This window comes from Enhydra lutris, unplaced genomic scaffold (genome assembly GCF_002288905.1).
Source record: "Enhydra lutris kenyoni isolate GAN:26980312 unplaced genomic scaffold, ASM228890v2 scaffoldscaffold3, whole genome shotgun sequence".
NCBI classification, from domain to species: domain Eukaryota; kingdom Metazoa; phylum Chordata; class Mammalia; order Carnivora; family Mustelidae; genus Enhydra; species Enhydra lutris.
Genome location: NW_019154087.1, coordinates 67425324 through 67451249, shown reverse-complemented (window position 1 = coordinate 67451249; position 25926 = coordinate 67425324). Strand labels below are relative to the sequence as shown.

The 25926-nt window shown below is 37.3% G+C and overlaps 1 protein-coding gene across 1 annotated transcript in view; it reads right to left on the bottom strand.

The window, feature by feature from the left end:
* Positions 1-25926, bottom strand: part of LOC111156551 (tetratricopeptide repeat domain 29) — a 230319-nt gene that overhangs the window by 171343 nt on the left and 33050 nt on the right. The window contains exons 3-4 of the mRNA XM_022517530.1: positions 24210-24433; positions 19079-19264 (exon numbers count right to left, since the gene is read on the bottom strand). Of these exons, the coding sequence (XP_022373238.1) occupies positions 19079-19264; positions 24210-24433 (410 nt within the window). The remainder of the gene's footprint in view (positions 1-19078; positions 19265-24209; positions 24434-25926) is intronic.

Genomic DNA, 25926 nt, shown 5'->3' with positions numbered 1-25926 from the left:
TGCAAACTGGAATTTACCCCAGGGCCCAGCTCAGAGGCAGCCAATCAGGACCAGACTTAAAGTGAAGGAGGTTCATCAGTTTATATTAAAACATTGCCCTGAGGGGCAGGCATCAAATTTAACACACACCTAGGAGCCTGCTGGAATACTCTCTGGGACAGATAGGAATGATCTTCAAGTTCTCCCTCTGCTGTGCTCCAAAGTACCAGTAGGTCTTGGAAGGAAGCTTTTGCACATGTTTGGTGTTCTGATTTTTGTGGCTGCTGCCTGCCAAGGGGACACCTCTATATCACTTGGCTATGGTGGCCAGTGGGGCTTATGCTCATAGGTCCCACAGGATTATAATCAACAAAGAGTTCTTAGAGAGTTAAAACTCCAGGGGCACAGCAAAAGGCAAAGACCCAGGAGCTCAGTGTTTCTGAGGAGGCCTACTAGCTAATCATCCTGACTGTGGCCTGAGGGGCAGGCCTCTAATAAAACAATCTAAGGGCTGACTGTAATCCTTTCCAGGGACCTCAGAGGGTGGGTGCTATTTTGGTGAATTATCTCCTGCTGCACTGCAGAGTTCCAGTGTCTCCTTCAGAGGAGGTTTACATCTGTCTGGTGCCCTGGTTTTTATGCCTGGTTCTCCAGTTTTTGTGGCTGCCACCAAAGGGATGTTCCTTGATTACTTCACTCTGGTAACCAGGGAAGCTTGTATTCCTGTATTCCTTGGGACTACGGCGATTGGAGAGATAATTCTTGGCAGGCTACCACCCCCAGGACACTATACAAACAGTGGACTGAGTCACATCCTCCAGTCTTTCTGTGAAGAAAGCATCTTTGCTGTCTTGGAGCTTCAGAGCTAAGAAGGAGGCTTCGGGTTTGGCACATACCTATTGGTCTTTGGAGCTGCTCTTAAGGATTATAGGCTGTGGACACCATCTTGGTTTTCTCCCTCTATCTTGCTTTAGTTCACTGGTATCTCCCATAAAAGAGTATATATACTTGTCTGGAGCCTTGACTTTTGCAACTGATCCCCAAGGGACACCTCCAGATTGCCTTGTTCTGGGGGCCAGGAGATTTACGCTTGTGGTCCCACAGGACTACATATATTTGCATACTTTTAAAAGCTGATGCCTGAGGGTCTTGCTTCTGGGTAACCTGAACCTAAGTACTGAGATATTCCTCTTTGGAACACTGACAGGTCATGGCATCCTCAAATACTGGGAGCTATTAAATATAAAATAGGATGCTTGGATAAGCACAAAGTTTTGAGAATCAACCAAGATCTGGAGTAGCGTTGAATGACAAGATTCATCTCTTATGCCAGGTCCCTCTTTCAAACCTAAAGAAGTGGTTTTATCTACCATATAAATAATTGAAATAGAACACTAAGGAAAGTCATCAAATCACAAGAGAGAAATAGAAGAAAGGAACAGGAACGACTGACCTGAAGAACAGAGCAACCAAAACACAACAGCAGAGTGCACAGAGGACACATGGGAGACAACCCCTGAAGTGCCAGGTGCTGGACACACATGACCTCTTCTTTAGAAGGTCATTACTTTCAGGAGCAGGTGGCTTTTCTAACACAGATAAGAAGGCAGAGACTTAGACAAAATACCAAAACAGAGAAATTTATTCCATTTGAAAGAACAAGATAAGGCCATGGCCAGAGATCTGTGAAACAAATATAAGTAACATGTCTGAGAATGAGAACTGAGGGAGAATTTAAAGCAACAATACTTACTGGGCTTGTGAAAAGAATAGAAGACATCAGTGAGACCCCATGACAGAGATGAAAAGTTAAAAAAGAATCAGAGATGAAGAATGCATTAAACGAGATTGGAAACAGGCTTGATGCAATGAAGAGCAGACTGGAAGAAGCAAAATAACAAATTAGTGACCTGGATGACAAAATATGGAAAATAATAAGGCTGAACAAAAGACAAAGAAGAATTTGCAGCTGGAGAAGAGATTTAGGGAACTCAGTGACTCTTTAAAACTTAGTAACATTCATATTATAGGAGTCCCAGAAGGAGAGAGAGAAAAGGGGGCAGAAAATTTATTTCAAGAAACAATAGCAGAAAACTAATTTGGGGAAGGAAAACAGATGTCCAGATCCAGGAGACACAGAGAACTCCCCTCAAAATCAACAAGAGCAGGCCAAAACCGAGACATATTGTAATTAAATTTGCACAACGTAGTAATAAAAAAATCATAAAAGTAGCGAGACAAAAGAATGTCTCAACTTACGAGGGAAAGAACACCAAACTCAGGGAGTATGACTCTGTAACCTGTGCTCAAACCACTAACCACCATTTCCTTTATTTTACAGATTCATATTTTTAATTATTTTTTCAGGCAGAAATTCAGATAATATGTGTTTATTTTACTTCAGAAATGCTATCATTAGTCCTCATACACAAATAGGGAACTAACTGTAAGGTTAGTTTTAGAAATTAAGTAATGAACAATAGTGTTGTAAGTCTAAGCATAGTTCACAATTGGTTATAATAACTGAAATCTCTGTCTAATGTAATAGGGCACCATAAGATCAATCATTAAATTAAAAACAGCAGTTAATATGAATAAGAGTAATGAATGCAAATATGGTTTGAAATTGCCAATAGAATTTTCTCTTGTGAGATTGATCTTAGAATTAGTAGTATACGAATTAAAGTAAAAAGTGAATGACAGTCAAAAAACAAAAACCCAACTAGAAAATAATTAACAAAATGGCAACAAGCACATAACTATCAATAATTACTTTAAATGTAAATGAAATAAATTCTCCAATCAGAAGACAAAGAGTGACTAAGCAGATAAAAACAAAAAACAAACAAACAAAAAACCACCAACTATATGCTGTCCATGAGGGTTGTTCTAGATGTAAGTATATGTAGACTGAAAGTGAATAGATGGAAAAGGTTGTTCCATGCAAAAGGAAAACAAAACAAGGTTGAAAGAGCTATACTTATAACAGACAAAACGAGCTTTAAAACAAAGACTGTAATAAGAGACCAATAAGAGCATTACATAACAATAAAGGGGTCAATCCAACAAATAGTTATGAATATTTATGCACCCAACATAGGAACACCTAAATATATAAGGCAAATATTAACATACTTAAAGAGAGAAATAGACAGCAATACAATAAGAGTAGGGAACTTTACTACCCTACTTACATCAATTCAGACAGAAAATCAATAAAGAAACTTGGCCTTAGATAACACATTGCACCAGATGGGCTTAACAGATATTTACAGAACATTCCATCCCAAAGCAACAGAATATACATTCTTCTCAAGTGAAAGGACTTGAAACATTTTCTAAGATAGATCATATGTTAGGCTATAAAATGTGTCTCAATAAATTTAAGAGGAATGAAATCATATCAAGCATCTTTTCTGACCACAATGGCATGACACTAGAAATTAATTATATAAAGAAAACTGGAAGATTAAACAGCATCTACCAAAAGCCTTTGTGGAAAGAAATAAGAAAAGTCAAGTAAAACTTTGAGGCAAACAAAAATGGAAATGTAATATAACAAAATTTTTGGAATGCAACAAAAACAGTTCTAAGGATGTTCACAGAAATAAGTGCCTATCTCAAGAAACAAGAAAAGTCTCAAATAAACAACCTAACTTTACACCTCAAGGAACTAAAAAAAAGAACAAAGTTCAAATAAGTAGCAAAAAGAAAATAACAAAGATTAGAGCAGAAATAAATAGACCAGAAAGAAGCTGGTTCTTTGAAAAGATAAATAAAAATGACAACCTTTTAGGTAGACTCACCAAGAATAAAAGAAAAAGGACTCAAATGAAATCAGAAAGGAAAGAAGAGACATGACAACTGATACCACAGTATACAAAAGATCATAAGAGAGTACTATGAATGATTATATGCCAACAAGGTGGACAACCTAGATGAAATGGATAAATTCCTAGGCATATATAGCATATCAAGACAAAATCATGATGAAATACAAACTCTAAACAGACTGATTACTAGTAAGATTGAATCAATAATCACAAATCTCCCAACAAACAAAAGTCCAGGACCAGATAGCTTCACTGGTGAATTCCACCAATCATTCAAAGAAGGATTAATATCAATTCTTCTCAAACTCTTCCAAAGACTAGAAGAGGAGGGAACTCTTCCAAATTCATTTTATTAGGTCATTATTATCTGAATACCAGAACCAGACAAGGATGCCACAAGAAAAGAAAATTACAGGCCAATATTCCTGGAGTACTTAGAGACAAAAATCCTCAACAAAATACTAACAAACCAAATTCATCAATATGTTAAAGCAATAAGTAAATCAAGTGGGATTTGCAATTCGTTCCAGGGATGCAAGAATGGTTCAATATTCACAAATCAGTCAATGTGACATACCATATTAACAAAATGAAGAAAAAAATTCACATGATAATCTCAATAGATCCACAGTAGCTAAACTATGGAAAGAGCTAGTGTCCATCAACAGATGAATGGTAAAAGAAGATGCGGTGTATACACACACACACACACACACACACACACACACACACACACCCCGGAATATTATGCAGCCATCAAAATGAAATCTTGCCATTTGCAATGACATGGATTGAACTAGAGGGTATTATGCTAAGCAAAATAAGTCAATAAGAGAAAGACAATTATCATATGATCTCACTGATATGAGGAACTTGAGAAACAAGGCAGAGGATTATTGGGGAAGGGAAGGAAAAATGAGATAAGACAAAACCAGAGAGGGAGACAAATCACAGGAGACTCATAATCGCAGGAAACAAACTGAGGGTTGCTGGAGTGGAAGGAGTGGAAAGGATGGCTACATGGCAGACATTGGGAAGGTATGTGCTACAGTGAGTGCTGTGAATTGTGTAAAACCGATGAATCACAGACCTGTACCCCTGAAACAAATAACACATTATATGTAAATAATTAATAAATAAATAAATAAATAAATAAGATAGCCTGTTCTTTCAATATTTTGCTTAAATAACAAAACACAAAAGAAATTTCAAATGTATTCACATATAACAGGAAGATAGGAAAAATTGTGGGATATGTATATTAATACACAATATTGGCAGATAACATGCAACTGTATCTTGTAATGAATTGCACAGATATGAAAAGTCATTATTAGTTGAAGAGAGACGATTCTTCTTTCAATTCAGGAAAGATTAAATGACTATAAGAAATTCCATAGCAGTTTAATCTAAGCAAGATAAAACATGATTAGTGTGCAAAATCATCAAATTCTACTTTAAAATTAAATAATCCCAGCACACATTTGTAGAAGATGGCGACAGAATGTACAGTTTAGAATAAGCAACCAGAAGTCCTTCCATCCAAACAAAATTTTTTTATATTTAGAAAGAATAAAGAAAGTGGTACTAGGCTTTTGGCTGACAGTGAACTGTGGGCCTGATACCATGGTGGGCAGATACACTCAAGATGGGGCATACAGTTGCAAAAACAAACAAAGGAACAAACTTTATATCATCTTTGGCTATGTGGAGAGTACAAAGCTCAGAAAAGTTTCAAACAGATTTTAGCTATCTGAAGTATTAGTGAAGAGACTGGTAGATATTTTGTTAATCTAAAATCAAAATCTGCTATTTTAACTAGGATTCTGGATCAAGAATATGGATCAGGATTTTAATGTAAAACCACCTACCTTAAGGGCTAACATTTAAGACATAAAGCAGCTTGTGATATTATTTGCCAAGCATCTGAAAAGGGATCTAAGTATCCTGCTGTATGACCAATTTAGTCTCTAACAGCCAGTTCTAATAAAACTGTAGTAGCTATGTGATAGATAATATGAGTCAAACTAAATGATTCAAAGAAAATATATTTGTACTTCCTCATACTACTATCATCTGTACAATTTAAACATTATAATGTATAATTGGCAGTATCTTTATGGTTAAAAAAAGAGATACATTTTGTCTTTTGGATTTTAAATTATGTTTTGCCACAGTTATCATGAAGTTGGCCCTTGACACACTAGGATGTTTTCTCTCAGCACCACTAAGGACACAGGAGGAAAATCCCTTCCTTATAGGGTGATCATCTATGGGATTCCCAGTTCATTCCAATGGAGAAGAAGGTAGTCTCTTAAATAATATAATCAGTTAATTTCTGCTTGAAAATGTTATGGAGGACATGTATTGCAAGGAGCACTGGGTGTGGTGTATAAACAATGAATTTTGGAACACTGAAAAAAAACTAAATTAAAAAAAAAAAAGCAGACCAAGGAACACGTATCACATAGTTCCACTTATTAACAAACAGTAAAAACTGCAAACTGATCTATAGTGATAGAAACCGGACAAGTAGTTGCAGATGGAGGAGACGATTATGAAAACAATGTAAGTGTACTCCTTGTTTTGTGCTGGTTTTTCGGGTGCATACATGTGTCAAAACTTATCAAATCATAGGCTTTAACTAAATGAAGCTTACTGTATGTCAGCTATCCTTCAATAAAGCGACTTAAAATAAAAAGCAAAAAAGAAAGAAAATGTTAATTCTAAGATAGGCAAGTGGCAGGAAGTAGAGACAAAGGCACATATTTTCCATCACATGCAATAAGGTATTTTAAAGCTTAAAATCATAAATCTGGAAATTAAAGTTCTCTTAGAAGTCAATTATCTCATTCAGACCTCACTTTGACATAAGAATTGATTTTATTCAGATATTTAATATATTAATTCTTCTTTCATTTTTACTGTTATAAGAAAATATGAGCCATGCATGCAGAAACAATTATACTTTAATAGATTTGGGTGGTATAAACCTCAGCACATTAAAAAAAAAAAGAATTCAATACCTTTTTAGAGTCCACAATTCAATCCATAACAAATATGATTGGAAATTTCCTCTTACATGAGAAAATAAAAAGTGCTGGCGATGTATACAATAGTTGTCCTGCTTTCACTGTAGTTAGAGCTGGCAGCACCAACTCTGAAGAAGCAAAGCAAAGCACGACAAAGCACCACAGGTGATGTCATGAGAAAAGACGAAACTGGGTGTAAAAAGGCCATCCAGTTATCAAGGAGATAACTAGAATCACAAACATGGCTACAAGTGAGGCACATGTGGGAGCCCAAGCCCAAGGCAAATATGAGGTCAGAGCACAGGAGAGGCAGAGCAGAAGGATCAGGCTGTGTATGAGAATGGTCCTAAAGGCTTCATTGCAGGAGGCATTCATTTAAAAGAATAAAAATTGGCCATTATGGCAGTGCCTCTGACTAGCCTAATGCCGGAACTGATGAACAAGGAAAGTGACATTTCCCTCACACATACAAGGTTTGGGCTTTGTGGAGTAGAATCAGTCACTGGGAAAGCTGTCAGGAGTAAAGGGGTTTGCTAAAGGAGCTATAGAGTTCTCTGGTTTCTGCATACTTTGGCCTCATTTGACTTTGCCAATGGGAATAGAGTTTAGCTCATGTAGAGGAGTTTGGAGCTCTCCTTGAACTACTAAGGGATCCACTGGAGGTGCAATCCAATGAAGAATGGGGTCTCACGGTCTGAGAGATGATTGATTTGTGAATATAGAGTGCACATAGAGATATACTGAAGGGTAAGGAAAGGGGAGGAAAACCAGATTGATGAAGGCAATAAGAAAAGGGCCTCAGAAACTCGTTAGTCAAACTTCCAGATGGATAGTCTATTTCTAAACCAGTAGTTCTTAATGGCTGTGTTGAGGTATAGTTGTATGTCCAGACCAGTTCTAAAATGTGCTGCCAATTACCTTTTGCAACAATGAACAACAAAATTTTCTGAATGGTGTATTTTTGTTTTTTAGTATTTTGGTTTTTTATCTGTCAGAGAGAGAGGGAGAGATTGAGAGCACAAGCAGGGGGAGTGGCCGGCGAGGGAGAGGAAGAAGCAGGTTCTCAGCTGAGCAGGGAGCTCAACATGGAGCTTGATCCCAGGACCCCAGGATCATGACCTGAGCCAAAGGCAGAACTTAATTGACTGAGCCACCCAGGTGCCCCAGAACGGTGTACTTTTTAAAGACTTATTTATTTATTGTAGAGAGAGAGAGAACAAGCGAGCATGTGTACACGTGTGCATGGGGGTGGGGCAGAGGAAGAGACTCTTTCTGCAGACTCCCTGCTGAGTGCAGAGCCCATTCAGGGCTGATCTCGACCCTGAGATCATGACCTGAGCTGAAACCAAGAGTTGGAAGCTTAACCAACTGAGCCACCCAGGCGCCCCCTGAATGGTGTACTTTTTTTTAGCACACAATGTCGATTGGTCATTATCCATATTTAAGTGTTACTCTGGTTCATTTAAACTCCAATATGCTTTCCAGGTGGGAGAGAAATGCCATAGAACTATAGGTAGCCCATGAACCCTCAGAATATTTTTCCTTTGACCATAGGCAAAATTAGTTTTGGTGTTTACTGCTTCTGCTTTGGTGGGGATGTGTGTGTTTAATCTCCCTATTCTCATTGGAGTATTGTCTAAGTCAGTGTTAACAATCATATTTGTTGCCATGGGGAAAATGGTTGAGAACTGCCACTGTTATAATACAGCATCAAGGCCCTGAGCCTGGGGGGCAGCTGGGAGATAAAATACAAGATATAGAAGCCCACAGACATTAGGTGGTGAGCAGGGATAGGGGGATTTTTGATATTGGGAAGATCTACTGATGTGGCTTGAGGTCACCAAATATTTCTACAGACTGAGCAATACTGTAGCACAGTTTGAAGAGTCGAGTCTATGTGTTCATGGTGAGGATGTACGGGTAACAAGAATACTTAAAGCTGCTCTTCAGCACTGGAAGCCTGTTTTGGGAATGTCCATGTAAATTTTGAAGATGTTTCTGGTTGTATGAATTATTCCTTGGTATGATGGCTCAAGTGGAACTAGGTGACAGAGATACTCTCAGGGTGGGTTATCTTGATAGCGGCAGATCAGACATTCCTAATTTCTCAGGTAAGGTGTATGTAAAGAATCTGTTAACTCAAATATCTTCATTTGACAGAGTTTCTGAAGTGTGTGTGTGTAGTGTTCAATACTGACAGCCATAACTACTGTGCCTGAGCTTTTGATGCCTTTGCTCTAAGAGTTGGTTCTTCCACAATGGATTACTGAGTTGGCCTTGAGGGAGTTGCCAAGAGATTTGAGTGAAGGAAATCAGGAATCTAGGATTGAGTCAGAAAGTTTGTTTGAGTAGTGGATGCTAATTCCAAAACCCATGATCAGGTACTAAGTCTGTGCTCCTGATTGAGACACTCCAATACTGGGTTAGCCAAGGGGCCCACTATGTCCTCCTGGATTCAGTGTTCAGTAATGATGAACATGAGATCCTGAAGCAGGTTAGGACCACATGTAGCAGGCAAAATGTTACTGTAGATTTGTGGTACGGACATTGTATATCAGCTAGGTTTAAAAGATTGTGTAGTTTCATTTTCAGATCATATATATGTTGCACATCTACTATATCCAAATAGAGAAACACACAATGGAAATAGTAAAATGCATATAATTTTCTATTTGCAAAAATAGAAATGGAATTTTTGGAAGATTAAATTATATTGGTAAATTGAGGGATTTATGTATCTTTAAAAATATTAAAATGAAAGTTTTCAGGGAAGCACAAAAACATTAGATATCACATTCCAAAAGAAAGTGTTAGACTATTGTGTGAATTTTTCAAAGAAATTGCCAAAAACCACTCAGAGAACTCGTAAAAGTCCTCATTCACAATAAGGGCATATAAGTGTTGGGAGACTGAAGATTGTGCACAGTGGTAGCAAATAGACCCTGAAATCCCAGGGGTTTAGACGAAGTAATTTTCTTGCTCACATGAAGTCCACTGAGGATTGAGTGACTCTCCAGGGCAGCTCCCCTCCAAATACTCATTCAGGGATCTGGCTTGTTTCCATCCTGTGGTTTCACCATCTTAGCATAAGTCCCCCAAGGTAGCCAAGGCAAAAATAGATAGCTTGTGCTCCTCCATGCTTCAGGCTGGAAGTGACTGCTTAGAGACTATTGGCCAGAGTTAACATTTTTATAGTGACCAACACATAGGACTCAATGGTAGCTCTTAGCATTATAGTTATTGGACAAGAGCATTTTGAGTGGCTGGATAAGAGTTCAACAGGTGTAATTATCATTAAAGTGTTATCCTATATTTCCTTTTTTATTATTATTACAAATAATACATACAGAAAAGACATAATATGTCTTTATGTAAATCTTTGTCTTTGTATCTGATTACTTCCTAGAAGTAGATAAGCAAAGTTAAAGGATGTGGACATTGGAAAAAACTCTTGATTCATATTTCAAAATTCTTTGCTAGAAATGTCAGGCTAATTTATCTTAACACCACCAATATAAAAAAACATGCTTAACTTAGAAAAATTTCACAAACAGTAAATGCTACCTTAAACAAATAAATAGGCAACATTGATTCTTGCACATTTGAATTTGGTGCATTTTGTACTTGCCTTATCAGTACATTCATCCACATATAAGTGCAATGTCAGAGTCCTGACTTGCCTCTTCCATGAAAATTGTAAGCCTCTAAATCACGAGGCCTTAAGTATCTTTTCCAGTCATGAATTTCCAATGCTTAGCCCAGTGTCTCACACATAGTTGGAACATAATAAACATTTGTTATAATATTACAGGTGAAAAGTCCATCTACAGTGCTTTAACTTGTGCTCTTTTATTAATGATCTTGGTTTTCTTCATGTTTATTTTCTGGTTGAATTTCTTCTTTGAATATTTGTCTTTGTTCCTTTACCATATTTGTATTGATATTATGTGATTTTTCTCACCAATTAGTAAATGTTCTCAAAATAATAATGATATTAATCTGTTATGTTTCTTTCAAATATTTCTCAGACTTATCTTTTAATTATATGAGGTCTTTAATAAACAATTTTTTTAAAGTATGTGTCAAATTTCTCAATATTTGTTTCTCATAATGGGAATTCTTTTCCCCTAGCCTCATGCTTCCATGAGGGGACTCCCTCTCTCTTTCCCTTTTTCTTCTTGTCAAGGGGAGGAAATGACATAAGCTGGTGAAATGTTGAGCTCTCATCCTCTCTGAACTCAATTCTCAAAGAGGTTTGACCACCAAATTCTACCTTGAAGCTCATAGGGCCAGACTCAGAACCTGCAGGAGAGTCTCAGTTTGACTAGTCTGGCAGTAATTAGGTGGCTAAGATGAATTCTGGAATATAATAGAGTCTGACTTGATGAGATACAAGCTCTGTCCCCCAAAAAACCTTAACAATTATGATGTGATCCCCACATTTCTTCTGAATCGGTTCTGAACTTGGAGCAGGGACAGAATACAACGGTCCTTCAGCCAACCTCATCATTTTCACTTGTGCTTTGTTCAATTTTTTGTATGTTCGAAGGTCTTTCCTATCTAAGAATGAATGAATGAACACTTGCCTATATTTTCCACTTGGATTTTACAGTTTATTTTAAATGTTTCTCATAAAATTTAATTTTAAAGCAAGATGCAGAAGTCATTAGCATGACTTCAGAATGTTTGGTAAATATAGAAAATAATAAAGAGAAAATTGAAACTATATTTAATTTTTATATTGTATGTCTTCTATTTCCTGAAGTATTTACCTATATTCTTTTGTACACTTAACTATGTTTAACTGGTTTCAGTGTTCACCATCAGTTCTTTTACATTAGGACTTCCTTCTTCTTGAATTTTTATTTTTGATTTATCTCTTGTTGAATAGGAGAGTAGAATATACATGGAAAATACCTCCACAGTATGCTTTCTGGAGTTTGCCTGCATAAGAGCATCTGTCATTGCTTCATATAGGAACCTGAACTTTGCTCTGTGTAGCATTGCTCTCGGTTCTCAGCTTCACAGCATTCTGCTCTTTCCCCTCCCCTCCAGCCCTGTGGACTTTCCTTCTTTCTCTTTTGTGGCATTTACTGTTGCAAGGAGAAAAATGAGTCCTAATTTTTGTTACAATGCAGCCAATCTGTGCCCTCTCTTTGAACACAGGTAGGAGTCTGCTTTCATTGAAGTCATTCAAAAAATTACCCAGAATTTGTCTGGTTATGGATTTTTCTTACTAATTTTTGACTGGAGCATGAAGGGATATTTCAATCTGCACATTCTGAATGTTTTCTTAGGGTCTGGAAAGTTTTCTTAAAATGTCTTTCGTTATCATCTTTGTTTCAGTTATTGTGTATTCTTCCTCAGGAACTTCCGTATTTACTACTTATTGCTTCCATCTCAGTCTTTCTGCTGCACTTTGCAAGAGTGTTTTAAGTTTGTCCACAACATCATTGACTCAACTTTCTATTGGATCAGTTCTGCTCTTTACTTTTTACACTCCATATTTTAATTCTACCAACGCATCTTAATGAAAGCATTCCTTACTTAATCTGGGGCTCATTCTCAATTCATTTGGTTTTATCCTTAGACTTTTCTGTCTTCCACCTGTCTCTTTCCACAGGTACCAAGAATTTTCCTAAAATGATCACCTCTACTAGTTTGTTCTTTACCAGAGTCTTCAAAGATTTTATTTTATTTTATTTTTTTATTTATTTGACAGAGAGAGGGAGATCACAAGTAGACAAAGAGGCAGGCAGAGAGAGAGGGGAAGCAGGCTCCCTGCTGAGCAGAGAGCTTGATTTGGGACTCAATCCCAGGACCCTGAGATCATGACCTGAGCTGAAGGCAGAGGATTACCCCACTGAGCCACTCAGGGGCTCCTTTACCTGAGTCTTCAGATAGATGCCATGTTTTCTTTGAATTACCTACATTTCCCATTAAGGAGCAGTCTATTTAGTCTCGGTTTTTATTTTATTTTATTTTATTAAGATTTTATTTATTATTCATGAGAGATGGAAAGAGAGAGGGAAAAGCAGGCTGTGAGGAACAAGTGGGACTTGATCCTAGGATGCCAGGATCACGACATGAGCAGACGGCAGATGCTTAACAGCCTGAGGCACCCAGGGGCCCTAGCCTTGGTTCTTAAAGGTAGCAGAATGGACAGTCTGCCTTGCTTCTGTGCACCAGCCACTCAGTGCTGGCAGAATCCCCCTACTTCCACCTATAGGTGGGGTACAATTGGTAGGAACAGTACTGCATTCAATCTCAGTGTCTAGCCAGCATTCTCCTAGCACTGAGATTTGATTTATTCTTACTTTAACTCTCTGGCTCTCCTCTGTTTTGGTCAGTTCTTGAAAACATCTAGTCTTTGGTGATGGAGCTTCTTTGGAAGTTTATCATCTTGTTCATGGGCCCATCTTTGTCCTAGTTATTAGAGGACAGGTCTTCTATGCCTAATATTTCTATGCCCAATCTCTTTCTGTTAATTTATGCTCTATTATGCAGAACTTAAAGATTTAAAGAGCAAGGGTTTATTTGTCCAGGACTGATCTTTGTAGGCTAGTTTCCTAGAAAAGAAGACGGACTTCAGCAAAGTTCTAAGGAAACCATTCAGCTTCAGTGCTTTTAAGGCAATCACTTCTGATCTATTGCAGTCCCTCTCCCCTGACAGGGGAGAGACTGGTGATCCCCAACTATGAATGCCTGTGTGGAAAATCTTGCTATTTTTATAACATATCCTATGACTGCAACCTTAAGGCAGAGACCTCAGCCTCCACCCCTTTCTCTTCTCCCTCTGTGCTGATCTTGCAGGGGAAGGGTTGTGCTACATCAAATCATGAATGCTGAGCTGGCAGGGTAAGGCTTGTATGAAGGCTCTGCCACGTCATGTTGCTATTTGTCTGTCCCCAGTCACACCAGGGGTGTGATCATACTTCCCTAAACATACAGCATCCAATGAAAGGGCAATGGGCAGCCAGCACACCTGCTATTGCTCCTGTCTCTGTGAGTTCTCTCAGAGCAGTGCTACTCCAGCAGGCCTGCTGTGAGTGCTGCTGACCAATTACCTTGTTAGCATGGCAGTTGTCCCAGCAAACTGGGCATCTGTCCAGGTGCATACTATGGCCTTCTGGAAGCAAGTCAGAGGACTGGAAATAAATCAAAGACCAAGACTGGAATGGGAAGAGTCTGCTGGTGGTGTTGTGGCCACCCTTCGGGAAAGCCAATGAGTGACTACTGGGAGAAACTAGCTTTGAAAAATCCCAAGTAGTGAGACACGTATGGGGTTAAGACTCTCAGTAATAGGATTCCTTGGTTGTGTGTGTCTGTGTGTGTGATATTGAAGAGAGTTGCCTTGGATGGAGTGGATACTTCACAGAAAAGAAAGGAGAACAACTGCCCCCATTAAAATTCATGCAAAAAAAAATGAAAAGGAATGATTTCTCTATGATCACTAAAAATGGGTGAAAATATATTAGCAAAAAATGCTGACTGAACATCAGCAAGACAAGGACAAGTGGGCTCCTGAATTCTAACTCCTTTTCATGACATCAAGATGGTTAGTAGGGATGGTCTGTACTGTACTGTACTGTACTGTAGGGATGGTCCCCTACAGCGGTTGGTATCTGTTGCAGGATCTACCTTCTACTACTGGATATATCAGGGGAGAGCATCCTTGCAACACTACCCTGCTCCTGATTCCTTCTGGTTCCTGGCAAACTGCACTGAGATACACCACCCAGAATCTGTCCACAGAGTTGACTGTCAACAGTAATTCTGGGACCTGAACTGGGCAAGTCAAGCAGGACAGCTCCTTTCTTCAGAAGTTCCCCTGTCATTGGGAGAACTTGGGATCAATGCTGTAGAACCTGGTTAGCCATCACTCAATCCTTGCACTAACATCACAGGTGATGGCCTCCTGAACTGAAGACGTACATGGCCTAAGCTCTTCCTACACTGGTCTTCCTCTACCTGTTTTCTGTGACCATGATCAGCACTCTGGAGTTGTCACCCCATATCTACTTCTCATCAACCTCCGGGCCTCCCGTAGCAAAGTCTGGACTCAGCTTACGTGTTGAAAGGGAATGCGTTGCTGACGATGGAAGACGATATTTATAAGCCACGCACTGAATTGGAAGAGGAGGAAGAGGACAAAGAGGTAGACAGAAAGTAAGGGTTAACTTGCTCAAGACTGATCCCTCCAGGTTAGCCTTTCAGAAAAGAGACTGGCCTTCTGCAAGGCTCCACAGAAACCAGCTAGCCTCAGTGCTAAATCCATTAATCTGGTCAAAAGCAAGGCTTGGACTCCGATCCTAATTCACCGGAATTGGGAAAAGGAAAAAAGTGTTGGCACTTGCTCAACAATGAATGATGATGTAGTCAACCTGGTCCAAGTTTGCTATCCCTACCCCAATCCTGATAGAATCACAACTACAAGACTTGGACCCCAGTATCCTGACCATGTCAGGGAAGAGGCTAGTGTTGGGTCCAACCACTAATGATGACCCAGCAGAAGGGTACTGAAGTTATGGCTCTGCCATGTTACCATGCCATTGTTGTCCTGGCCCCAGATCATCCCAGGGGAGGAGCCAGTGTTTCCCTAATCATGTTTCTTAAGAAAGCCTCTCTCCCAGCATCCGACATCTGGCCCTGCTAGACCTCTGTGCGCTGCGCTAGAATGAATGGGCACATCCCTTACTAACCTAGTGTCTGAGAGCTTTCTCCGATGCTCCACAGAGGAGGTGTGTGAATGCCGTTTGTCCATTTGTCCTTATCAATAGGTCACAATTCTGAAAGAAGATACAACCACTGATTTGCTACAAGCACTTGTCAGTACATGACGACTCATGTCTGATACCCCAGCTCTAGTCTGAAGATACGTGACATGAAGAATGAGACTGCCAGCCTTTTAGTCAATGGAAATCAGGCCACATTTTGTACTACGGCCTCATCTTTAACAGCAGTGGGAACTAGAACTTGTGTTCAACTGTGGCCAGGGGGCTCTGGGTGAGGCTCCGGTCACATATGTGCCAGTGGGCTGCACACTGGCCATGACTGCACCCAGGTGCCCAGTCCCTGTGACTGTGGCTTCTGCCCATGTTCATTTGCTCTATAGTTCCCTGAGGGTTCTGGAGCCATGCCCTGGACTACAGCCTGCTTGGTTGGGTCCTGACAACCTGCCCTTTGCCATCTGCCGGCTGGTATCCTGCTTTAACCTGAATGGGCACCCCTGCCCCTGAGCACAGCTGCTGCCTAGCTGTTGCTGTGGGGCCTCCATTTGCTTGTCTGGACCAATCAGCTCAGATTTGCGGAAGCTACACCTCCATCACCTCAGGGGGAGCTCTACAGCCAGGTGAGTCCCCACTGCTCTCTAGTCACATATTCTAAGTAGTCCTAGTTTATCCTCCCCATGAAAATTCTACCCAGATTACAAAAACTGCACAGATGCTTGTCACCATTTGCAAAGCACATCAACACTCAAAGTCAATGTTTAGAATTTTCAGCAACACCAACTCAGTCATTTTATCCATCAGGCAATCAAGGCATGGCTCTTAGGGTCTATGAACTGATTAAGGGCATAGAAAAATATTCTGGCGCTGACAAAAGTGGCTGCAAAACAAAAAATACAATGTACTTTAAAAATAATTTCATAGCCAAAATATTCTATTTGCTGTGAAGTATGGGTGCATTTTATCATGCTGTAGGGTGGGGCACGAAAATGGGAGCAAGCCAAGGGCCTGTGAATGTAATCTCACAGCCGCACCACCCTCACATTTCCCGAACTCTGCCGTCCTCAGTCGTTGAAATGATATGGGCAACCATGGTACCTGGTTGTTGAGCAAACGCATAGATATATGAATAAAGAAAGGAAGCAATGAATAAATTCTCCAACAGAAATGCATTCAAAGGTTTAAAAAAATCAGGAGGGAAGCAAGAAGTTGTTGAATGGGTACTGAGTTTCAGTTTTGCAAGATGAAAACATTCTGAAGACAGATTGTGCAACAATGTGAATACACTTTACTACTGGACTGTACTCTTCTATGTTCAGATGGCAAATTTTGTTAGGCATTTTTTCTGCAATAATTTTTTTCTGACTCAAAATAAATCTTAAAAAAATCACAATTAAACTTTATACAAAAATTCAGAATACACCTATGATAGCTATTTGAATCCCACTGGCCTACTCTTACATTTTCATCAATGTAGCCCTGACTTCTACAGCCTTATTTTCATATATTATTTCTTATTTCTTTTGTGACTTCTTTTTGTGGACCAGGAATGGGCAGTTTAATTATCTGATTTGTTACTGCAGGTGACGGAAAATTATTGCTCTAATTACAGAAACGAAATGAAACAAAAAACAATTTTTATTCTATTCAATGGGGGGAATTTCCTAGAGCAGAATAAAAAATGTACTAAATTATGTTCTAATATATAATTTTCATAATTAGCACATCATGAAAGTGAAGCAATCTTTTGTTTGCACAGAGCAGTGACTATAGGCTCTGAAGCTAGCTGACTAGTAAATACTAGCTTCACTATTAAGCAGCTTAATCTCTTTGTGCAGTTTTCTCATCTGCAAGGTGAAGATAATAATTTTTAAAAGTTTAAAAAAGTATCTACCTCACTTATGAAATGAGAATATTTTTTAAAAGCTTAAGCAAGAATTTTACCTTACTTAAGAATTTATCCCATTTTTAAAAAGACCTACTTATTTGGGAGGAAGTGAGAAAGAGAGAGTGTGAGCGTGAGTAGGAGGGGCAGAGGGAGAGAGAACTCAAGCAGACTCCACGCTGAGCACAGAGCTGGACATGGGGCTCAATCTCACAACACTGAAATCACCACCTGAGCTGAAACCAAGAGTTGGATGCTTAACCAACTGTGCCACCCAGACGCCCAAGAATTTATCCCACTTTTACAAATCGAAAGACAAAACTCTACTTTTAACAATAGGCTAAATGTTTTAGCAAATAACTTGTCAAATAATGGTAATATTATCCTTTCCTTACCATGAATATATAGAAGCTTAGGCCCAAACTCTGAATGTGGCTGTGTCCCTATTTTACTTTTCCACTCTGAGTTCTTACCACTGCTCAGAAACACATTTTCTGCTTTAAATAGGTTGCTCCTCCTACTAGTTCCTCTAACTATGCTTTAGTGTTTATGCATTAGTAGTTCCCTCTTACAGATTATGTTCTTGTTTCTTCATCTGCCTAAAGTCTACCCATCTTCCAAGTCCCTCATCAGTCTCTACTGATTCCATTATGCCTTCCTTATATCTAGTCTGTATGTTTTCTCACTTCTCTGAATTTCAGGCCATTCCTGAAAATGGCCCTCAAGATGGCCCCAGAACCAACCATTTACCACTTCCTAGCACCTATCCTGTTGTAGATTACAATGCGTAATTTCCTGAAGCACAAAAACCTTTTTTTCTTAAACCTTTCTCAAAGTCCTATAAAGTCCTAGCCACAAATTAATAAATATTTTCTAATTTAACTGTTTGGTCAAAGTAAAAATTTTCTGGAAAATGAGACAGCTTTTCCAGAAAAGAAATAGCATTATTCACACTATCTTTTCATGTATTTTCTTTGCATATTATCTACCCACCATTCCTTCCAAAAATAATTTTAACTCTTTAAGTTTTTATTTGCATTCTTTAGTAAACTACTATACAAAATAGGTTTTTGACGCTCCTTGTTGTTGTTTTAGACTTTGGCTAGTCTTAAGATAACATATTATGTATGAAGTTACTTTTAAAGGACCTTCCTTCAGAAATTGTTATAAAATCACGATGGGGTGATACCTAAATTATAGAGATATTTTTGGTTCCTTATGTAGGCGACATAGGGGCACCAGGAAAATCATGGAATATGCTTTCCTTTTTTCTCATTTTCATATATGAGAAATCAAGTCAAAATGAACAGATGGCTGTAAGAAAGAAAAAAAAAATCAAAATTGTATAGCATGACCAATATGCATGGATGGGTACAGGTGGATGCTTTTTCTTTGTGATAATGCTGCTGGGAACTCCAGCCTGAGCACTTGGGTGGATATATGACTGCAAGGAAACTTAACGGTTAATCCGTAAGTCATACACCTTTGCTTTTTAATCTCAATAACTTACATTCTTATACTAATGCCTCAGGTCTTTTTCTCAATCCCCACGTGCTTTCTGGTTGCACGGACTCTGAATCCTCCAGAGCAAGCAGGATAGCCTGATAAATGATCACTCACCGTCTTCCTCGAAGAGAAGTCCCATGTGCGCATGTGCCTCGGCTTCTTTCTTCCCACCGTCAATTTTGATCAGTTGAGCAATCTTAAAACATCGTTCGTAGAAGTGGTTCCTTACCCATTTGTCTTCAGAATTATTGAAGTAACAGGCCAGTGCATACAAGTTATTATAGACACCTTCAAAGTATTCTTCAAAAAGAAACAAACTGCATTAGAAAAATGTCTCACAGCTGTCCCTTCAAATGGCAAACATACTGACATTTTTAATTTTTCCTTAAAAACATGTTTAACTATTTTTAAAAATGGAAATGCAAACTTCAGTTACTGTATTTTAACCACAAAAATACTTAACGTTAAAGGATGTGCACACAAAAAAAGCAACAAAAATCTTTTTGAAAACTTAGAACATGTCAGAAATTGACATACTCTTTGGTTTGAACACTGGACTTTATGTAAGACCCAAGTCAGGATAATATGTACTAGAACTGTTCTCAGTTCTTGTGGAAGAAATGAGTATGTGTTATCATCAAATACTTTTCCCATCAAAAATTTGAAGAGTATTCAGAGATTCAAGAGAAAGCAATGTTCCTAACCTTGGCAAAAAAAAAAAAAAAAAAAAAAAAAAAAAAAAAAAAAAAAAAAAAAAATTAATGAAAAAGCAGATAGGATATGAAAATAGAAAAGTATTTTTACCCTAAAGGAAAAACAACAATGAGCTTGTCCATACAACAAATAATGATTAGGATGACCATATAAGGTCCATACTTTCTGCAATGTTTCCAGCAATACAAGTTACTAACAATGCTAACAAAGAGTGGACTTTCAGTCTTCTGTTTTCTGAATATCTTTTTCTGCTGAAAATGCATTAATATTAGTCATCCTTCTCACTCAGTCAGTTACTAGTTTATTAGTTGTTAGTTTTTAAACCCTCCCTTTTTTCCTAAAATGGCACCTGACCTATTTGTACACAAAAGTGTATTAATAAATTGTGAATCAGTCTTATAAACCCCATTGCAATCAATCATAAGCTTGGACAAAAATGTGTGTGTTAATAAATTGTGCCTCAGTCCTGTAAACTCCACTCTATTGGTGAATATGAACAAATTCATAATCTTCATGTCTTTTTGCATCTGTGCTTAAAGCACAGTTGTAGATATGTGGTAACCTCTGATTATCCTTCCATGGAGTTTTTATAACAATCATTATCTATTAGAATTTTATAACTATCACTATCTATTAGAATTCTAATTATTCACTACAATCAGAAAAGTCAACCCAAATATTCCTGAAAGGATTGCAATTATGAAAAATATTTATACATTGCCCACTAGTATTCCTGTAAGATTAAAATCAAAGGGCCCAAAAAAAAGTGAAGCAAGGCTGATTACAACAAAAGGTAATTTTCAAGAACTATACATAAGTCACTCTAATGTTTCAAAAGAAATTTCTAAAATTTATGTCATTCCTTTACATATGATGCTTCATAATTTCATAGGAAATTAAGATTTATCTCAAAGTAAGTGTTATACCTAAACATTAAAGTAAAAAAGAAGAAACAGGTCTCCCCATCTCCCTATTTTTAAATATTTTTTGAAAGAGCTGGGAATTCTGGAGAGCCATTCTGCTTCTTAAGGTTACTCAATATAGGAAAGAGCTTAAGTGAAGAGCAGTAAGTAACCAGAGTTATTTACTTAAAACAAATACTCTCACAACTGACTTCTCTTACGTTTTATCTTTCCATTGTGAACCTTTTACCTAAGGTGAATGGAGCACTAAAATCCGTTTTGTAGTATTTTATATTCTTTGTCATCTTTAGTGATTTGAGAGTTATTACTTTTTAAAGTCTGTGAAGCATTCCATATCTTCCATTTTTAAAAAAGTTATATAAAGAGATTCTTTAAAAAAAAGTGCTCCCAAAATAATTTTTCTGATTTTCAGTAACTACACCTTAATAGAAAAAACATTTCCAATAGTTCTTAAAGGTTTTTTTTAGAACAAGATGTATAAGCCATCAAGATTCCATATTTAAAGCACTTGTCAGCTAAGCAGAAAAAATTAAGTATTTTTCAGAGTATTAAGTATAAAGGAGTATTTTCAAGTTTTGAATCTTTGGACAATCCAAATATATGGGCTATACCCTTTACATTCTAAGCATCCTTATCTCCTTGCTTGTGGACCACTTACTTGAATTGTCAGCAGATATTTATAGGATGAAAATAATTTTTATTGTTGGTTTATTATTTAGATCAGTATTCATTTTGCTATCTAAAAAGGAGATTCTATGATGAAATAAATTTGGAAAATGCAGTTGCTAAGTTCCTTCTTTCAGTGACCATACAATATGTATCAGCATGTTAAAGGCTCTGGTAAGTCCTGCAATAAACCAACCTGCTTAATATCCATGTTAATTCATCTGGTGTTTCTCAAACTTATTTTACCAGATAATTATTTTTGTTTTGCCTTATATAAAATGTGTAAAGATCTTATGGGACTCTACTTGTATAGAACATACTTGGGGTATCTTAAATAAATGTTATTAGAAAAAAATTGCTGCTTAACCCTTAACAATGATTTAAAGTCAAGTGTAAATAATGTTTGAATTATCTATTGATTCAGTTGCCCATTACCATTATTGCCATCTCTTCTCTAGCCCCATGGGGCACAAGGCCCTAATCATAGTATTACAGATGGTACAGCGATGATTTACAACAATGGGTAATATAAAAAAATGTTATTAGGGACAAAAAAAAACCCACCTTAACAAAGGGAAAGTAATCAAAAAAGAAATGACTCGCTTACTTAAAATATTTCTTGGCTATAAAACAGCAAGTGATGTTTTGAAGAGTAATTTAAATAACTCTGGGTTTCTGCTCTGTAAGTCTCAAGAGACAGAACTGACCCAAGATGACTATTGTTAGTGCCATAGCTTTGATTAAATGAACTTCATTGTGACCCTAGAGTGATAGTCTTTCCAATGAGAAGCAATGAGAATGCTCAAGGATACACTACTTTAGGAAAATTTTTCTCAGATTCTGTATGTCTCGTGACCATATAGGATGGAATCCTGAGACACCATTAACAAATGTTTATAGTCTAGATTAAGAGTGTGTGGGTGGACACATGTGAGTACAGGCAAGTGCAGGCATGTTTTAAGATTTAGGATTAATTCAAGTTACTAAGAGTGAACATGTCTATCCCATTTTCTGGGATGTTTTTAACATGTATCACAATTTTTCCTCGATAAGGCTCATGTGTTAAATGTGAAAGCAATTATACAAAATTTTTAAAAGGCATATAAATATTCACATGTACTTCAACTGAAGTATTTCCAACGTTTTTTGCAATAATTTTCATTTTATACATTTCAACCAGGCAAAAGTGAGTGCATTTTGAAGGAGATAACCTTACAGAAGAGTTATCCTGAGCAAGAGGTAATTTTATTTCATTTAGCAAATGCAAATTAGTTATAATGAGTATATGATAAAGACACCCAGTAAAGAAAGTATCTCTTTACTTACAACATGTATATAAAATATTGACTACTATAAAGTTTGGACTTTGTTAACTTTTGGAATCTGAGAAACAGTTTTATTTAAATGTTTAGTTACTTTTTTAAAATAAAAAATTAAAATGTTTTCTACCTTAAGGTGGACTACTTAGCATTTTAGTTTCTTTATAATTACAAAATGCTTTATGACAAGTTTCTCATATTTATGACACTTTGTAACAAGTGATGTATTTGATTCACATTTATGCTACTCCCGTGAAAGCCTCTATTTAAAACACTTAGTGAATACGATAAGTTCAACTTGAAAAAATGAGTAATGGGAAACTTTTATCTTGCTCAATTCTATTTTCAGTGCAAATATCACTTCAGAATTTGGAGCTGAAACTAGAATGTAGGTTTTTTACAATAGCATTTTTTATTTATAACAGTTAATTTCTTGAGAAATTAGATGTCACATTTCAACATTCTCCAAAGGATTCTATTTTCAAAGTCAATGCTGCAGTTAAATACTTTTCTTAATACAAATATTCACTTGCTTTCTACACACACACACACACACCACACACACACATGTACACACTCATTCACTTGTTGTTAGGATTTCTGTATATCTCCTATTTGTAAACCAGGTGACAACCTGATGGGAAACATGTATTAACTCCACCACAGAGGCTGAGAGGATTTTGCTGCCTCTTGAATACTGTTCCATGTCCCCATTAACTTTCCCCACTGTAGCACTGGTTTACAAAAAGTTATGTAATACTCTATTTTCCCATAGGAAGCCCTGAAATGAAATATAGATATTGTTGGGGCTGAGGTTCTCTTTCTGAGTCCTAAGGTGTTTTCACACAAAAAAACTGAAAAAATAATAATTTAAACCACCAAATTTATATGCCAACTTCTAGGATTTCCTTTCTTTGATTATATAAAATGACCAATTCCTAATATGTAACTAGGAAAGCCTCATGACAACAATATCAGTATATAATTATAGAAAAATTAAAATGTTTTCAGTACTTGAAACATTGACTTTCTGGAAAATTTTTAGATACAAAAAAAGGGAATTTATTAGAAGTGATATGATGGAAAATATAAAATTAACAATTTTACTCATAATTGGGAATTCCAGGCTTCTCATGTCTTCTCACTATTCACTAATAAAAATTCTCTGATTGAAATCTATAGGACTTATAGATAAAAACTTCAGATTCCATTATATAAATACTAGAAAATCAGTACAATTTTCAAGTTACAGTTCTCTTTGAAAGTATTTCATCAATAAAAGTCAGTATTCAGATTATATATATTTTTAAAACTATGAAAAGATTTGTATTCGATACAAAAGATTTTAACACATTGAAAAATTCTGGAGATGTGATCAGGTGCTATGCATTGTCATCCTGGCTTGGAATGACATCAGCAGGATGCCCCTGGGTCTGGGCAGCCTTGTGATTCCACGTTCCCTCTCACTTTTTCCATAAAGATGCTTAGATGTCTAGAATGAATGGTGCTCAGGTGCCTAAATGTTTCCAATTCATGCACGAAACACTCTGGAAACTTCCCTCACCAGAACAGACTCACTGTTCCGGTTCCTGCAGCACTGCTGCCCACCGTCCCCTCACTCACCTTTCCTTTCAGCTGCCTCAGCCCTGGTCAGGTAGTGGTAGAAGTGATCCAGCTTATCAGGCTGCTCTTCCAGGGGTCTCTGCAACCACAAAAGGGACCTAACTTTCGCAGTCTCCCGCAGGGCATCCCACTTCTCCATCAGGGCGAAGAGCTCAGTAAAGGACTTATGATAACCATCTCGCAGCATGTCCACACAAATGCTCTTCTTGTATGAGTTCCGGTAACTGGGAGTAAGAAATCCAAAGCTCAGAACATTATTTTAATCCTTTAAATCTGTGTAGTTTTTTCCTTCTCTAAAAATTAAAGGTTGAATCACACTTTTTTTTTCCTGAGTGAAAGCTGAAAACTCTCTTTGCCTCAAACACTTGTAACTGAACAACTTCAGTTTAATGGAAGATGCCAGGAGCTACCCAAATATAGCTATTTTAGTAAAATTACATTATAAATATATTAGCTCCAGAGCTAAACTCCCTTTAATAGGGACAGATAAATGAGCTGACAGCTGTCAGTCCATTCTAGAACAAAATAATAGTGACTGAGTTACTGTTACAAACAACAGAAATACACTGCTCCCAGCTCTGGAGGCTGGAATTTCAAGATCAAAGTGCCAGCTTACAACTTAGTTACGATGAAGGCCCTCTTCCTCGTTCTTGGAGGGCATCTTCTCATGGTATCCTCACATAGTGGAAGGGGCTAGGGGTCTCTCTGGAGACTGTTTTTTTTATAAGGCACTAATCCCATTCATGAGGGCTCTGCCCTCAAGACCTAAGCACTTCCCAAAGACCTCAATTACTAGTACTATCACCTTTGGGAGTTAGGATTTCAACATATGAATTTAGGGGAATACATTTAGACCATAGCAATTACAATATCCAAAAGTACTTGATAGAGTAGCCCCCCAGTAAAACAAAACAAAAAACCCAATATGCTAAGCAAAAATTAAACATGCCATTCAATATAAAAAATGCACTCTATATTAAGTGGCTTCACTGTATGTTATGGAAGTTCATTCATTCATTCATTCATACTGGATGTTTGGTTAGAAAATGTTTATTAAAATCTATTACTAAGAATATTTGAAATATTTTCAGTTAGGATTAAGTTAATGATTTGTTAATAATTCACTTCTAATTTAGCAATAGATCATATGCAAAGAGACAAAGTGACAAAGGAATATTTCATTTAATTATTCAACGAATAACTATTAAATTTTCCAAGTGGAAGGCACTGTACTAGGCTGAATGGGTTCATTCTCGTTGTGAAGTTTGTATTCCAGTGGAAGAACACAACCCACAAGTAAGTAAGCAAATAATAAATAATTTTAGATGATGGAAAGTATTATACAGGAAATAAAGAGGGTGATGGGATAACAGCTGTGTGGTGGCTATTATTCTACTTAATGAGCAATCAGAGGCCAAATCATAGAACTACTAATTATATTACACTTTTTTTAAAAAAATCAGGGGACAATTAAGTATTTAAAACTGACATAATGTGATACTACGAGCAATAAAAATTTCAGTGTGGAGTGGCAACAGCCTAGAATTAGTCAGGATACTCAAGGTTAAGCCCAGTTCTACCTAAGCTCCTTGGGCCTCATTTCATCTCATTTGTAAAATGTGCATAGCAATTTATGCTCTACCTATATCACAGGATTCTTCTAAGAACAAAATTAAATTATGTATATGAAAATGCTCTGAGAAATGTAAAGTCCTGC